The 16,396-nt window shown below is 44.3% G+C and overlaps 1 protein-coding gene across 5 annotated transcripts in view; it reads left to right on the top strand.

The window, feature by feature from the left end:
• NUP85 (nucleoporin 85) overlaps positions 1-16,396 on the top strand; it is a 46,687-nt gene that overhangs the window by 23,649 nt on the left and 6,642 nt on the right. For all 5 annotated transcript variants that reach the window (XM_025467947.3, XM_049114572.1, XM_049114571.1 and 2 more), the window contains 7 exons: positions 278-321; positions 1,495-1,564; positions 2,996-3,117; positions 6,931-7,065; positions 7,171-7,293; positions 7,692-7,823; positions 8,176-8,282. In XM_025467947.3, coding sequence (XP_025323732.1) covers positions 278-321; positions 1,495-1,564; positions 2,996-3,117; positions 6,931-7,065; positions 7,171-7,293; positions 7,692-7,823; positions 8,176-8,282 — 733 coding nt within the window. The remainder of the gene's footprint in view (positions 1-277; positions 322-1,494; positions 1,565-2,995; positions 3,118-6,930; positions 7,066-7,170; positions 7,294-7,691; positions 7,824-8,175; positions 8,283-16,396) is intronic.

The raw sequence follows: 16,396 nt of genomic DNA, 5'->3' as shown, positions 1-16,396 counted from the left end.
TGCCTGACTCTTGGCTTCTTCTCAGGTCATGATCTTAGGGTCCTGAGATGGAGCTTTATATCAGCTTGCACTGAATGTGGAGTCTGCTTAAGATTCTCTCTTCCTCTGCTCCCTCCCCCACCCCTATGCACTCTCAAAAAAAAAAAAAAAAAGATCTGTAGTGAAAATGGGTGATCACTAGAGGAAACAAAGGTACAAGCCAAAGAACCTGGTATGTGAAGCTATAACTATGAGAATAAAATTTCAGTGTTCACTTACAATGTTTTGTGTTTGTTAGTTGCTGCCAAAGATCCAGCCAGTGGTCGCCAGTTCAGCAGCCAGGTAAGGGGAGGACCACCTTTGTTGTTCTGCTGGCACCATTATGTCCTTCTGTGTCCTGTGTCTTTTTTTTTTTTTTTTAATTTTTATTTATTTATGATAGTCACACACAGAGAGAGAGAGAGAGAGAGAGGGGCAGAGACACAGGCAGAGGGAGAAGCAGGCTCCATGCACCGGGAGCCCGACGTGGGACTCGATCCCCGGTCTCCAGGATCGCGCCCTGGGCCAAAGGCAGGCGCCAAACCGCTGCGCCACCCAGGGATCCCTGGAACCACCATTTATTATTATAAACTGTACTCAGTTCATGAACCCATATTTTTACTGAGTTGTTTACTTTAGTCGGCACTGGAAGATGACTGAAAGAATTCTCTTTCTTTGGTAGAATCTTGATAATGTTCAAACTCAATAAATACGGACTAGTGCACTATCTTCTAGTGTGCTCTAGTGCACAGTCAGCAAAGCATTTCCACTTATGAATAAGGTAGTCTTTGTGTATGAAAGGATGGTGGGGGAGAGGAGACTGCATATTCCTGAAGGCAGGGTCAAGACCTGATTTATTTTTGGGTCTTTTATTGGATTTGCCTTTTAACAGATTTTTTTAAAACTTTAGTCCCTTGAGTACCAACTTCACAATTTTTGCTGTATCTGTAGAATTCTTAATATTATTTACTGAATATTTTTCTAAAAATCATCTTCCATTTTACTCAGAGCCTCTTTCTATTTTTTTTTTTTATTTTTTTTTTTTATGATAGTCACACACACAGAGAGAGAGAGAGAGGCAGAGACATAGGCAGAGGGAGAAGCAGGCTCCATGCAGCGGGAGCCCGATGTGGGATTCGATCCCGGGTCTCCAGGATCGCGCCCTGGGCCAAAGGCAGGCGCTAAACCGCTGCGCCACCCAGGGATCCCAGAGCCTCTTTCTAAATCATAGTATTCGTGAAGACCATGGGTGTGATGAGATAGTTTAATGTACAGTATAAGAGAATAAAATTAAAACAAGAACCATTAAAATAAAAAGTTCTGAAGTTCTCTCACGGGTTTCCCATAGGGAACATTCAGTAATTATTGAGTTAATAATAAATGACCGTCATATGATTCAAGCCCTGCTTCATTCCTTTGCTCTAAGAAATCTCAGGAATGTTTTCATTTAAAACTTTATCTCCATTTCTTCCTTAGGTCTCCATTTTGTCAGCAATGGAGCTCATTTGGAACCTTTGTGAGATTCTTTTTATTGAAGTAGCCCCAGGTAAGCATGGAATCACCCCTTCACATCATCAAAAGTGTTCCCTTGCCCTTTCCTATTTGTCTTTCCTGCATAGCTGATGAGTTTTATTGCCATGAATGCTCTTTTCATCGTTCTTCATCAGCGTAACCAGCAGAAAGCCGTATGTAACACCCAAAGGAGCCTGCCTGCCGTTTTGTCAGCTATTACAAAAAGTCAGAATGCCTTCTAAAAACCAAAAATGTTGGGCAGATGACCCCTCAAAAAAAGAACAAAAACAAAACCATACTGAACAATGGTGGTGACAAGGGTGGTCAGGATTTATATGATGGACTGGTCAAGCTTAAAAAAGTTCTGGGAGAATCAGGGGAGAGGTGTGGAATGGGTTCTCCCTTCCAGCCTTGGAAAGAACGAACTCTGTCCACTCCTTGATCTCAGACTTCTGGCCTCCAGAAATGTGAAGCAATAAAGATTGGTTGTTAAAATAAAAAAAAATTTAAAAAAGGAAAAGAGTTTTAGGGATGTGAGGAGGGATTAAGTGGTGAGAGGAGAATTCTGTCCCCAGTGATTGGGGCAGGGGCAGCCCTACATGTGAACTGTCCACTCCAAATTATTCCATGTTCTTGAACTAAATTGTGGTCGGTATGGTATCATGGCTTGAGTGGGCTGTCTGTGGAGGTGCGGCAGGCTTTTTTGCATTCTCTTGATGGTTTATGTTTGCTGTTGTCCACAAATGAGTGTTTATAAATAATCTCTGTGCAGTCATAGCTTTTTACTCTTACTCCCACTAAAGCCCTGAGCAATGTGAAACTAAAAATTAGTTGTTTAGTATTTACCTCGTCCAGTATATTTTGAGGGCTGTAGCTATCTATATTTTTATCGTTGTTACATACTTAGCACCTAATCAGTACCAATCCCTACCTGGTCATTTCTTACATAGCCATTGAGTATTGCATAGTAGTGATGAATTCGGAATGGAGGGGGTGGTGAGATGCAGCCCTTTCTTTTTTTTTTTTTTTAACTTTTTTTTTTTTTTTTTAAGATTTTATTTATTTGTTCATGCGAGACACAGGGAGAGGGGCAGAGACCTAGGCAGAGGGAGAAGCAGGCTCCCCACAGATAGCCCAATGCAGGAGTTGATCCCCAAACCCGGGATCACTCCGTAAGCCGAAGGCAGATGTCTGCTCAGCCGGTGAGCCACCCGGGTGTCCCAGATTCAGCCTTTTCAAAGAGTCATGAAAGGTGGAACTTCCTGGCTCAGAGGAAGTATTTGTAAAGGTCCATTTCCTAGCCCAGTCCTTTATTCAGGACCAAAGGGGTGCCTACTTAAGCGAGATCAGCCACTTCCTACATAGTCATTTGTCTGCCGTACATACTCTGTCTGTGCTTGGGAGGTGGAGTTTGCTGCAGATGAAGCTGAGGTTTTTAATGTGTAATGAGAGTCTTTCCTCCCAGCTGGCCCTCTCCTCCTTCACCTCCTTGACTGGGTCCGACTGCATGTGTGTGAAGTGGACAGTTTATTGGCAGATGTCCTGGGCAGTGAGAATCCAAGCAAACATGAGAGCTTTTGGAACTTGGTAAGCATCTCTTGCAGTCTGACCCTCCTGACTTCCACCTTGTATTCTGTTTTTCCCAGTGCTTGTTGGTGGTCCTGAGGATTGCCTTCTGAGCCTTGTTTACACTCAGACTGGCTCTTTGGGTCTGTGATTTATGGAGATGCTCTTAGATCTTTTCTTCTCTGCTCCATAGGAGAGTTTAGCACTAAGTTGTCGTGTAAGAGAAGTAATGCTTTATAAATGTTCCAGTAAGCAGGGAAACTTAATTTCTTTGTGAATCTAAGAAAGAGAAGAAGTGATAAAACTGATTGATAGAGGCTGGTGGAGGAGTGGGAGGTTAATGTAAATGAGCAGGACGGGTTTTAAGGTGATATAAATGTTCTAAAACTAGATTATAGTGATGGTACGCAACTCTGTAAACTTGCTATATATGTAGGTGAATGTTCATAGTGTGAAAATTATAACTCCATATAGCTATTAAAAACAAAAAGCTCGATGATCCTGAAGTCATTTGAATTTTCAATTTGGAAGTCAGTACGTATATTGGGGCTATGTGTGTATGTATGTATGTATGTATGCTGTGCCTATTGACCTGTGACCTAGTTGGGAGGGACGGGGGAAAAGGTTGCTAGTTGACCTGAATAATGGAAAGTTGATTAAACTTAAAATCTGAAATTCCGGTAAAGAATTGTTACCAGTGATGCTATTTCTGGGCCTTTTGTTGCTGGGAGATCTGTATAAGTGGAGGGAGAGCTTGCTCAGGATATATTGGGCCCAGATTTCGAGTCTCTGATTTATTCACTGAGTATTTATTGAGTGCTCCTATTTGCAAGGCACTGAGGAAACAACCATGACCAAACTGGGCAAAGATTACTGCCCTTATGAAGTTTACATCCTATCCTCGTGGGGAGACAGGAAATAAATACAGAAACAAAATATGCAGCGTGCCTCACAGTGAAGCATTGTGGTGTGGAGAGCCGTAAAGCCAAGGTGGGGAATTGGCAATGGTAGAGCCAGGGAATCCAGAAAGGCCTTCCTCATGAGATGATGTGGGAGGAGCGATGCTGGGCCAAAGAAGGGGAGAGAATGTTGCAGACAGTGAGACCTGTAGGCACTCCGACCTGAAGGCACAATGAGATGAGGTGCAGTGTGAACGAGAGCATGAGTTGGGGACATAAGGGCAGAGAGTCACAGGGTCAGATCGTAGAGTCCCCTAGACTGTTATAAGGACTTTAACTTTGAGAGAGGTAGGAGAGTGGGGTGGTGAGAACATGGTCTGTGGTGCCAGACTGCCTGTGTTAGCATCCTGGCTCTGCCTCTTACTAGCTGTGGGGTCTTAAATGAGTTACTTAACAGCTATTAGTTTCTTCTGTATAATGCAGATGATAATAAGATTATATTTAAGATTATTTTATTTATGATTAGGGTGCCTGGGTGGCTCAGTCATTTATTTAAGCATCTGACTTCAGCTCAGATCATGATCTTAGGGTCTAGGGATCAAGTTGTGTGGGGCTCCCCACTTAGCGGGGAGTCTGCTTGTTCCTCTCCTTCTGCCCCTTCCCCCACTTGTGCATATGTGCTCTCAAATAAGTAAAATCTTTTTTTTTTAAGATTTTAAAAATTTATTTGACAGAGCATAGGCAGAGGGAGTGGCAGGCAGAGAGAGAGAGAGAGAGAGAGAGAGAGAAAGCAGGCCCCCACTGAGCAGGGAGACCGATTTGGGACTCGATCCCAGGACCCTGGAATCATGACCTGAGCTGAAGGCAGATGCTTAATCAACAGAGCCACTGAGGTGCCCCTCCAATAATAAAAAATCATGAAAAAGATTGTTATGGTTAAAGGACATAAACGTGTGTAAACTAGTTGATAGACCCAACCCCTGAGTCAGATGGGGTTAGGGGCATTGGAGAGTTGAGCAGTCATGTCATGATCTGACATAGGTTCTCAAGGCTCTCTGGCTGCCCTACTGAGGATAGAGCAAGGGAGAAGCAGAGATCAGTCTAGATGGTACTAAACCAGGCAAAGATGGTGGTGACCTGGACAAGGATGGGAGCTGAGCAGAGGAGGTGGTGAGAAGTCATTAAATTCTGGATGCAGTTTACAGGTATTATTGATGGGATTTGCTAATAGATTGGACGTGCATGTGTAAGAAATAGGAGAATGTGGGAAAATCAGGTTGGTAAATTGGAGGCAGCCAGGTGTTTACTTTCAGACATGCTACATTTAAGATGCCTGTGAGATCCAAGTGGAGACACTGTCCAGGCAGTATGGTATACAAGTCTGGAATCCAGAAAAGGAAGTACAGACTAGAGAGAAATTGGGTATTTGTCAGCATGTATATATTTGGTTTTTTGAGCATGACTTAGTACAGGAAAATGTTACTTTGTATGTTTTACATATTGTGTGTATATACTGTTGGTTGTCATTAGTCATGACAGGGTCTATAAAATTGCCTGGAACATGTATTGATGATAACCAATGCAAAGTTCTTTGAGCCTCTGAGCTCATTTTTGTCACCTGATCAGTGTATAACCTTGTTTTATGTATGTTTTTATTTAAAGACACCTTATTTGATACACATTATTGACTCATTAACATTGAACTTATGGCCAACAACACTGTATTGCATGCCTGAATGAAGCTTATCTAACATACATTTTCTACTTATGGACCATCATCCATTCTTAGCACTTAGAAACACTATGTAGCACTTAGCACTATGCTTGGAGGCTCAACAAAAAGCACAAAAATACAAAAAAAAAATGATACTAGATAGATCCTTTTTTTTTTTTTAAAGATTTTATTTATTCATGAAAGAGAGAGAGGCAGAGACACAGGCAGAAGGAGAAGCAGGCCCCATGCAGGGAGCCTGATGTGGGTCTCGATCTTGGGACCCCAGGATCACACCCTGGGTCGAAGGCAGGCACTAAATCGCTGAGCCACCCAGGGATCCCCTAGATAGATCCTGAAAAAGACACTTGTTTAGTTTGAGAGTTGATACAGGAAGGTAGAGTGCCACCTGGTTCAACTTCAGCTGGGAATGTGCAGTGACTCAAATTTTTTGCCACTCTGTGCATCTCCAAAAGTAATGGTGAAAGTACCTCACATATACTGATTTTTGGGGTTACAAATAAATGTTAACAAATAGGCAAATTCACAAATATGAAATCTCTGAATAAAGAGGATTGACTATATTGATTGACTATATTGTATGTGTGTGTACATATTTTTTATTTGAACTAAAACTTTTATGAACCAATCTTTATTTGATGTACTATGCCGTTTTCTGTTTCATTCATTCATTTATTTTTTTTAATTTTTATTTATTTATGATAGTCACAGAGAGAGAGAGAGAGAGAGGCAGAGACGCAGGCAAAGGGAGAAGCAGGCTCCATGCACCGGGAGCCCCATGTGGGATTCGATCCCGGGTCTCCAGGATCGCGCCCTGGGCCAAAGGCAGGCGCTAAACCTCTGCGCCACCCAGGGTTCCCTCATTCATTCATTTATTAAGTAAATTCTGCATCCAGTGTGGGGCTTGAACTCATGATCCCAAGATTAAGAGTTGCATGCTCTACTCGACTGATCTAGCCAGGTATCCGCATTTCATTTATTTTTAAAAATTCGGTTGCCATCTGTTGCAACCCAATCAAATTGGGTTATAACATGCAGTTTGAAAAGCATGGTCTAGTTTAAAACCATTAGACTGGGTGAGCTAGACTACTGCTGGAGAGAAGAAACTATCATATGTCCACAAGCCTGGGAAACCAAAGTATGGATTGAGGAGACTGGCTTCTGGCCTCCATGCAATATTCATGTTCTTGTGTGTCCTCCCAGGTGACCATCTTGGTGCTACAGGGCCGGCTGGATGAGGCTCGGCAGATGCTCTCCAAGGAAGCTGATGCCAACCCCTCCTCTGCAGGCATGTGCCGAATCCTGGGGGACCTGATGAGGACAATGCCCGTTCTCAGTGTATGTGGGAGCAGCCCTGTTTTGCTGAGTCACATGAGAGGGATTTGTTCATTAAGCACAGGGGGTTACTGTAGTGACAGCATCTCACTGTGTCTCTCCCCTTAGCCTGGTAACACCCAGACACTGACAGAGCTGGAGCTGAAGTGGCAGCATTGGCATGAGGAATGTGAGCGTCACCTCCAGGACAGCACATTTGCTGCCAGCCCTCACCTGGAGTCTCTCTGCAAGGTCAGTGGGAAGGAAGTCCACGTTGGGGTCCAGGTTGGAGCTGTGACATCCAACACAACAACAACAGGAACACAGTCCTCTTTGGACAGGCTGTCCATCAGCTCTGCCAGGAAAGAGAGAGCTTTCAGACCAGGTGTTCTTATTGAGATCAGGGGGGGTGTTTCTGGTTTCTTTTAATTTTATTTAGTTGAGAGAGAGAGAGATAATGAGCCAGAGAGAGGGAGAAGCAGGCTTTTTGCTGAGCAGAGAGCCCAATGTAGGGGTCATTCCCAGGACTCCAGGATCATGACCTGAGCCAAAGGCAGGCACTTAACCAACTGAGCCACCTAGTGCCCAAGGTCAAGAGAGTTAACAGAGAAGTTGGCTCTGGAACTGAGAGAAGATGTCTCTTTCCTTAGATCTTGCTAGGAGATGAAGCCGCCTTGTTGGAGCAAAAGGAGCTTCTGAATAACTGGTATCATTTCCTAGTGACCCGGCTCCTGTATTCTCATCCCACAGTAAAACCCATTGACCTGCACCTTTATGCCCAGGTGAGCCTGAACTCCAAGGGATGGTGGTGGGTAATAGGAATCCTGGGGGCTAGGTCATTTTCAGTGTGCGACCTCTTTGAGTTGAACCTCCCTGAAGAACAGGAAAGGTCTTTCCTTTGCTTCCCCCATCTTTTATTTTTATAGTAACCTCTGCCCCCAACATGGGGCTCAAACTCATGACCCTAGAGATCAAGAGTTGCACATTCTTCCAACTGAGCCAGCCAGGTGCCCCATTTTTGAAGGACCCCATTGCCCTTCTCCAGGGTTCCCTACACAGCAGCCCTGCCTGCCCCCTTGAGTCTCTCTTTCCATCTGGGAATTGAGTTCCAGTTCCGTCACCACCTTTCCACAGTCCAGCCTTGACCTGTTTCTGGGAGGTGAGAGCAGCCCAGAACCCCTGGACAACATCTTGCTGGCCGCCTTTGAGTTTGACATCCACCAAGTGATCAAGGAGTGCAGGTAGGACCTGCTGTGCCACCACCCTTGGCTGTCTTTAGGGGTACAGTTTGGGACACTAAGTATACTCGGGGTTCTGCAACATCACCGTCATCCTTTCTTAGAATGTCTCATTCCTTCTTACTGGTGTCTTAACTTTCTTTCCACTGACCTGCTCCACTCCTGAGCCACATGCAGGTAGATAATGGCTGCTCTCTAGACAAGCTTAGGGACCTTCCTGGGGCTCAAGTCCTACTGTGTTTATAATAGTTTTCGTTTCAGGGTTGTTTACTTGAACAACATTGCAGTAGGTTACTTTGATATTTAAAACCAAGAAAAACCCAGCAAGCCTATTTCTTGGAACCTGATGGGTATTCAAACCACCTTAAGAGAGAGCGCTTCTCAATAGTCTCCCTTTCAGGTTTCCCTTTCTGGTGACCTGTGGGCTGTCACACTCTGGCTGAGTCTGTTTAGCGCAGGGGTTCCACACCACCCCTCTCCTCAAGCAGGTAGGTGCATTGGACCTTCAGCAAGGTGGGAATGGGAGTGTCAGACAGAATGAATCGAAGGTACAAGGTGTCAGAAATTTCCATATATAGTAAGTGAGACAGTTTGGCATCCCTTCTTATGCAGCCTGGTCAAGTGGCTACTGCATTGAAGACTCCCTGAAGGGAGACCATTGGGAACTACAGCAGACGACCTTGCTCAGTATTGAATTCATTGACCTCAACTGGATCTTACTCAGCACATCTGGCCAGTGGGGAAGGGGTCCCTTCCTGCGATGCTCCTCTTGTTTGAGCCAGAAGAAAGCCAAGATTTCCAGAAAATAGAGCTAGATTTGGAGAAAGAAAACTGGGTTTTGTGTTCATATTCTTTTCACAGACATGTAGCTGGAGCTGAAAGATGACTTCCAGAATCCGGCTGATTGCAGGGTGGGGAGGGGGGGGCATCTGCACAGAGCAGTTAGCGAGAATAACTTACAAAGGTGCACACACATGTCATTATTTGGCTTTGTCATTGTCTCTGCCTATTATTCAAAGTAATGGGCATTCCTAAATATACTTAGTCTGTTACAGCAGTGGGTTATTTCTACCAGGACTTCCTTTCTAAGCCACATCTGAATTTTTGGGAACAAATCAGATTTGAGCAGAACCGGAAGGAAGGACAATGAAAAGAGAAAGCACCCTGTTCTCTGCAGTGACAGTAGAAGAAAGAGAGGGTGCCAGTGAAGAGGCGGGGCTTTGATGAATGCCGCAGAAAATGGCATCACCCTCCTGCCAGTCACACATAAGGAAGGATCAGTCTCTCGGCCCCTTAGTCTGGGCCTGTGTCTAGCCTGGTGAGCAGGAAAGGGTCTAAAGTATTTCTGTTTCCAGTAAATTTTGGAGCTTGGGTTTTTCTGATCAGGAAGCTACTTCCTACTCTATTCTGAAAGAGGTATCATACTGTAAGTCCTAGGACCTTATCTCAAGAATTGGAGGATAGGCTGAAGTATCTTCAGATTAGCAGAGTTTTAGAAATGTGCCGTCCTGGATGGGGAAGGATTGGATTTGGGGTCCTGTGAGCACTTGATTTTTCTTGAGTTATCTAATCAGACCCAAAGTTCCTGGGAAAACAGGGAAAGTCTGGGGTTGGGCCAGTGGACTGGTGATGTAGGGAAGTCTTACTGATTTATTTGGGTGTGATGTCAACTGTGTTCATGACTAGCCTGTAAAGGGGAATGAGGGGAATCTTTTTTTTTTTTTTTTAAGATTTGACTTATTTATTCATGAAAGACACACAAAGAGAGGCAGAGACATAGGCAGAGGGAGAAGCAGGCTCCCCATGGGGAGCTGGATTCGGGATTTGATCCCAGGATTCTGGGTCCTGAGTTAAAGGCAGATGCTTAACCACTGAGCCACCCAGGTGTCCCCAGGGGAATCCTTTTAAAGAGGCCAGAAGGGAGATTTCTAAATGGGTACCTGATGATCCCCATGTTAACTCTGCCAGACCTCTGGGGCAGGAAGGGCAATGAAGGGTTCTGAAGTAGAGCATAGGCCTACTTCATCAGCCTCTTCTGTAGGGCCACAGGTTTGCCTATTATCCCCACAGCTGAAAGGAGAAGTCTGGAATCTGAGTGTTCATTTCCTCCCCCTGCTTTATAGTGTCCTCTAAAAGCCAGTTCTTTGCTATCTGGCAAGAGGAAATAGGGAGCTGGCATAGAATTCACCAGGAGCTGGGCAAGATGTCAGCTTTCTGGTGCCCTTAAAGTCCTCCCAAATACTGAACTAGAAGGAAACTAGTCTTCAAAAACTAAGAAGTCCAGTTTAATGTTTGTCTAATCTAGAATCTTCTTGCTGGACCTTTGGCCTGGCCCATAACTTGGCTGCAGTGGTGTGTAGACAGACCCTCATGCACCATTTGCAGAAGAAGGTCCACAACTGCCTGAGCTCAGGTAGGCAGTGGTTGCTGCAGAGCCACCTTACCCTGGCTGTCTCCCCAGCTCCAGTTCTTTTTTAGCAGAGGCCACCCCAGAGCTGTAAGCCTTCCTCAAACATCTTTGAATGAGGAGGCTGTTTTCCTGGCCTGTACGGAGGAGATAAGGCCAGGAGATTGCTTTTGGGATTCTCTGTTAAATGTGTATAAAGCTCCCAGATCTGTTGTTGAGACTTATTTAGCTCTACAGGGAGGATGTTCAAGGCAGCCTTGTTCAGCACTCTGTCCAGTCTTGGTCACTCAAACTGTGTCATTAGCGCTCTGCCTTCAGTGGTCACTGTCTTGCAGCCTTGGAAGCTACTGTATCCCCTTGGAAAGATGCTGGAGGGCTGCCAGACTGAGGCATGCTGTGGCCCACTGGCTGGCTGTCTCACCAGAACCATGAGCATCAGTCTGGGTAACAGCAGCTGTTCACAAGGGCTGAGCTGTTATTTCCCCATACCCATTCTTTATACCCCACACCATGCCAAGCTTTGAGATTATAGCAGTTTTCCTTGTATTCTTGAATTTATAACCTAGGCTAGATGTGTGGAACCCCTTAAGAGAGGACTTTATATCAGATTGGAAGGTGAGGAAAGAATTATTGAAGGAGGCTTCACTTGAGTCCTAGAAAGCTCAGCAAAGAACAGAAAAGGTCATTTTAGGCAGAGAGAAAAGCATGGGGAAAGACCCAGGCAGGAAAGAAAGCCTGTAACCTGCTGAAGGAACTGCACACGTCTGCACACATCTCTTAGAACCAAAGACTAAGTAAGGGGTTGAAGTGACAAAGATCAGAAAGGAGTCAGATTATCAAGAACCAAATAGAGGGATCCCTGGGTGGCGCAGCGGTTTGGCGCCTGCCTTTGGCCCAGGGCGCGATCCTGGAGACCCGGGATCGAGTCCCACGTCGGGCTCCCGGTGCATGGAGCCTGCTTCTCCCTCTGCCTGTGTCTCTGCCTCTCTCTCTCTGTGACTATCATAAATAAATAAAAAATTAAAAAAAAAAAAAAAAAAAAAAAAAGAACCAAATAGATACACTGTACTCAGTAGTTTTGATTAAATCCAAATGGGGAGCCCCTGAGGATTTTGAGTAGGTTAATGCTGTGAAATTTGTATTTGAGAAGGAGCAATCTGAAGAGTATGGAGAACAGCAGGGCTGGTAGCTGGGAGACCAGTCCTAAGACTAATAAAAATCACCCATGTAGAAAATGGTTAATAATTACAATAATGGTGGGCAGCCCAGGTGGCTCAGCGGTTTAGCACCTGCCTTCAGACCAGGGCATGATTCTGGAGACCCCGGATCGAGTCCCACGTCAGGCTCCCTGCGTCTCTGTGTGTCTCTCTCGGGAATGAATGAATGAATGAATGAATGAATGAATAAATAAATAAAATTTTAAAAATAATAATTACAGTAATGGTGATACTAGTTAACATTTATTAGACTAAGAACTTTTACGGATTATTTCAGTGTATCTTTGAACAGACTTTTGAGGTAGTAGCTTTTTTCATGCCTATTTTACAAATGAGAGCAGTGATTGCTGGTAAAGTCACATTGTTAGTTCTCAAAGGCAAAGGCACTGTGGTTATTTGGATCCAAAGTCATTTGCTAAAGTCCATACTGTTTGCTGAGCTCTTAAGCATTAACAGGCCATCAAGAAGTCCTATATTAGCTCAACTTCAAAATTCTCTCCAGCTTCTTCTCATTCCCTCCTCAGCTGCCACCATAGCCCAGCCACCATTATTAATAGCCCAGACTATTGCAAGTAACCCATGATTGGCTTTGTCACTAACCATATCTCTACATTGTTTGCACAGAACAGTTTGAGCATTCTTTTTAGTCTTTTTTTTTTTCAAGGTTTTCGGTTTTTTTTTTTTTTTTTTAAGGTTTCATTTATTTATTCATGAAGACACAGAGGAGAAGAGAGAGAGAGAGAGAGAGGCAGAGACACAGGCAGAGGGAGAAGCAGACTCCATGAAGGGAGCCTGACGTGGGACTCGATCCTGGATCTCCAGGATCATGCTCTGGGCTGCAGGCAGTGCTAAAACTGCTGCGCCACGGGGCTGCCCTCCAGGTTTTGTTTAAGAGAGATAAGTTGGGGAGCAGGGGGAGAGGGACAAGCAGACTGTGCTAAGCATGGAGCCCAATCATGTGTTTAATCCCATGACCCTGAAATCGGGATCTCAGCTAAAATCTAGAGTCAGATGCTCCACTGAATGAGACACCCAGGCACTCCTTGTTTTCTTTAGAGTTTCTTTATTCATGAGAGAATCCCAGAGAGAGGCAGAGACATAGGCAGAGGGAGAAGCAGGCTCCCTGTGGGGAACCCGATGTGGGACTCAATCCCGGGATCCTGGAATCATGACCTGAGCCAAAGGCAGACGCTTATACTGAGCCACCAGGCATCCCACATTTTTGGTTTTTTTTTTTAAGTTTTTATTTAAATTCCAGTTAGTTGGGCAGCCCCAGTGGCGCAGCAGTTTAGTGCTGTCTGCAGCCTTGGGGTGTGATCCTGGAGACCCTGGATCGGGTCCCATGTCAGGCTTCCTGTATGGAGTCCGCTTTTCCCTCTGCCTGTGTCTCTGCCCCTCTCTCTCTCTCTGTCTCTATGAATAAATAAAATCTTTAAAAAAAGAAAATAAATTCCAGTTAGTTAACATACAATGTAATATTAATTTCAGGTGTGCAGTATAGTGATTAAACCTTCCATACATCACCCATTGCTCATCACAAGTGCCTTTTTTTTTTTTTTTTAAGGATTTTATTTATTTATTCATGAGAGACATGGAGAGAGAGCACAGGAGAGTCAGAGACACAGGCAGAGGGAGAAGCAGGCTCCATGCAGGGAACCTGATGTGGGACTCGATCCCTGGTCTCCAGGATCAGGTCCTTGGGCTGAAGGCAGCGCTAAACCGCTGAGCCACCTGGGCTGCCCAACAATGCCCTCCTTAATCCTCATCACTTAAGGACACCTCGGTGGCTCAGTGTTTGAGCGTTTGCCTTTGGCTCAGGTCATGATCCCAGAGTCCTGGGATCGAGCTTGCTTCTCTCTACTGGTTCTCTACCTCCCTCTGTCTCTCAAGAATAAATAAAGTCTTAAAAAAGAAATCTTCATCACTTATTTCTCCCACCTCCCCATCCATCTCCTCTCTGGTAACTAGCAGCTTATTCACTCTCATTAAGAGTCTCTTTCTTGGTTTGTCTCTTTCACTCCTTTTTTCTCCCCCTTTGCTCATTTGTTTTATTTAAGATTTTATTTTGAAGTAATCTCTATACCCATTGTGGGGCCCCTCACTCAAAACTGAGATCAAGAGTCTCAAGCTCTACCAATTGAGCCAGCCAGGTGCCTTGGTTTGTTCTTTATTTTTTTATCTTTTATTTATTATTTTTTTAAAGATTTTTAATTTATTCATTAGAGACACAGAGAAAGAGGGAGGCAGAGACACAGGCATAGGAAGAAGCAGGCTCCCCGCAAGGACCCCGATGCAGGGACCTGATCCCAGGACTCCTGGGATTACAACCTGAGCCAAAGGCAGATGCTCAACCGCTGAGCCACCCAGGCACCCCTGTTTTGTTTTTTAAATTACACACGAGTACTAAATAAAATCTTTAAAGGGGGGGGCAGCCTTGGTGGCGTAGCGGTTTGGTGCTGCCTGCAGCCTGGGGTGTGATCCTGGAGACCTGGGATCGAGTCCTGCTTCGGGCTCCCTGGGTAGAGCCTGCTTCTCCCTCTGCCTGTGTCTCTGCCTCTCTCTCTCTGTGTCTATGAATAAATAAATAAAATCTTTAAAAATAAATAAATAAATTACACATGAGTGAAATCAAATGGTATTTCACTTTCTCTGGTTGATTGATTGCACTTAGCACAGTACTGTTTAGCTCCATCCTTGTTGTTACAAATGGAAAGATTTCATTCTTTTTTTGTGACTCTTATTCCATTATTCCATTGTATATATGTACCACATCTTTATCCATTCATCAGTCGATGGACATTTGGGCACTTGCCATCTTTTGGCTATTGTAGATAATTCTGCAATAAACATTGGAGTACACGTACCCCTTTGAATTACTATTTTTGTATCTTTTGGGTAAATACCTAGTAGTGCAATTGCTGGGTCATGGAATAGTTGTATTTTTAACTTTTTTAAAAAGTAAGCTCTATACCCATGTATGGCTTGAACTTGTGACCCCAAGATCACGAGTCACACAGTCTACTGACTGAGCCAGACACCCCCTCTACCTTTAAGGGTTTTTTTTAAGATTTTATTTATTCATGAGAGACAGAGAGACAGAGGGAGAAGCAGGCTCCATGCAAGGAGCCAGATGTGGGACTTGATCCAAGGATTACGCCCTGAGCTGAAGGCAGACGCTTAACTGCTGAGCCACTCAGGCATCCATACTTTTAAGTTTTTGAGAAACATCCATAGTGTTTTCCACCAGTTCGTATTTCCACCAACTGCGCACAGGGCTCCCCTTTCTCCACATCCTTGCCAACTGATCTGTTGTTTCTTGTGTTGATTTTAGCCATTGTGACAGGTGTGAGCTGATATTTCATTGTGGTTTTGATTTGCCAGTCTTCTCAGTGTTAAACCAGGTTTTCCTGCTTTCTGACCCAGTGGCTTCCCATCACAAGGCCCTAAGTGAGCTGGCCTCTGCTTACCTTGAAGTTTGAATCACATGGGCTTCATTTTGAAGTAAAAACAAGACTTTCTACTCCAGAGCCTTTACACTGACTATTGCCCCTATTTCAGGAGGGCTCCTTTTCCTTGTTTTCCTGTGGCAGGCTCCCTGCCTCCTCCAATCCTCTGTTTAAATAACTATTCTCTGGATCCCTGGGTGGCGCAGCAGTTTGGCACCTGCCTTTGGCCCAGGGCGCAATCCTGGAGACCCGGGATCGAATCCCACGTCGGGCTCCCGGTGCATGGAGCCTGCTTCTCCCTCTGCCTGTGTCTCTGCCTCTTTCTCTCTGTGACTATCATAAATAAATAAAAATTAAAAATAAATAAATAAATAAATAAATAACTATTCTCGATTCATTTTCTATATGTAGCTTATTCTAGAGGGGTGGACTGTGCATGTAATTGTGTACCTACAGACACATATATGTATGTACACAGTGTATCTGTGTACATACAGATATGGGGAGATATCTTGTATTTATATTTTGTAGGTTTATTCACCTTATTTAATATTCGACCTTAGGACCAGCCTTTTTTTTTTTTTTTTTTTTTTTTTAGTTTTTATTAATTTAGAGAAAGAATGCGAGTGCATTAGAGCAGAAGTAAGGGAGGAAGAAGGAGAATCTCAAGCAGACTCCTTGCTGAGTTTGGAGCCTGATAGGGGCTTGATCCCACAACCCTGAGATATGACGAGCCCAGATCAGGAGTGGGATGCTTAACCGAGCCACCCAGGTATTCCATGGGACCGGCTACTCTTGATTTCAGCTGTTACTTTTGAATTTTTCATAACTTCAGTTTCTAAAGATAGCTTCGGTGTCTCAAAGCGCTGTACTGACCATCATAATTCCTCCACTTTGGCATTCAAGCTAAAGTTAAAAGAATAATTAGCCAGTCACTTAGTAGCAGGACTGGATTTGAACCAATTTGCAGTGTGGATAAACCATATCCATGGTGGTCAGGAAGCAGTTTAGTAGGGATTAGTTATGTGTTAACCTCAATTTCAGATT

This window comes from Canis lupus, chromosome 9, assembly GCF_003254725.2.
Source record: "Canis lupus dingo isolate Sandy chromosome 9, ASM325472v2, whole genome shotgun sequence".
Taxonomy (NCBI): Eukaryota; Metazoa; Chordata; class Mammalia; order Carnivora; family Canidae; genus Canis; species Canis lupus.
Note: the sequence above shows the minus strand (reverse complement) of the source record. Positions and strands in the feature narration are given on the sequence as shown.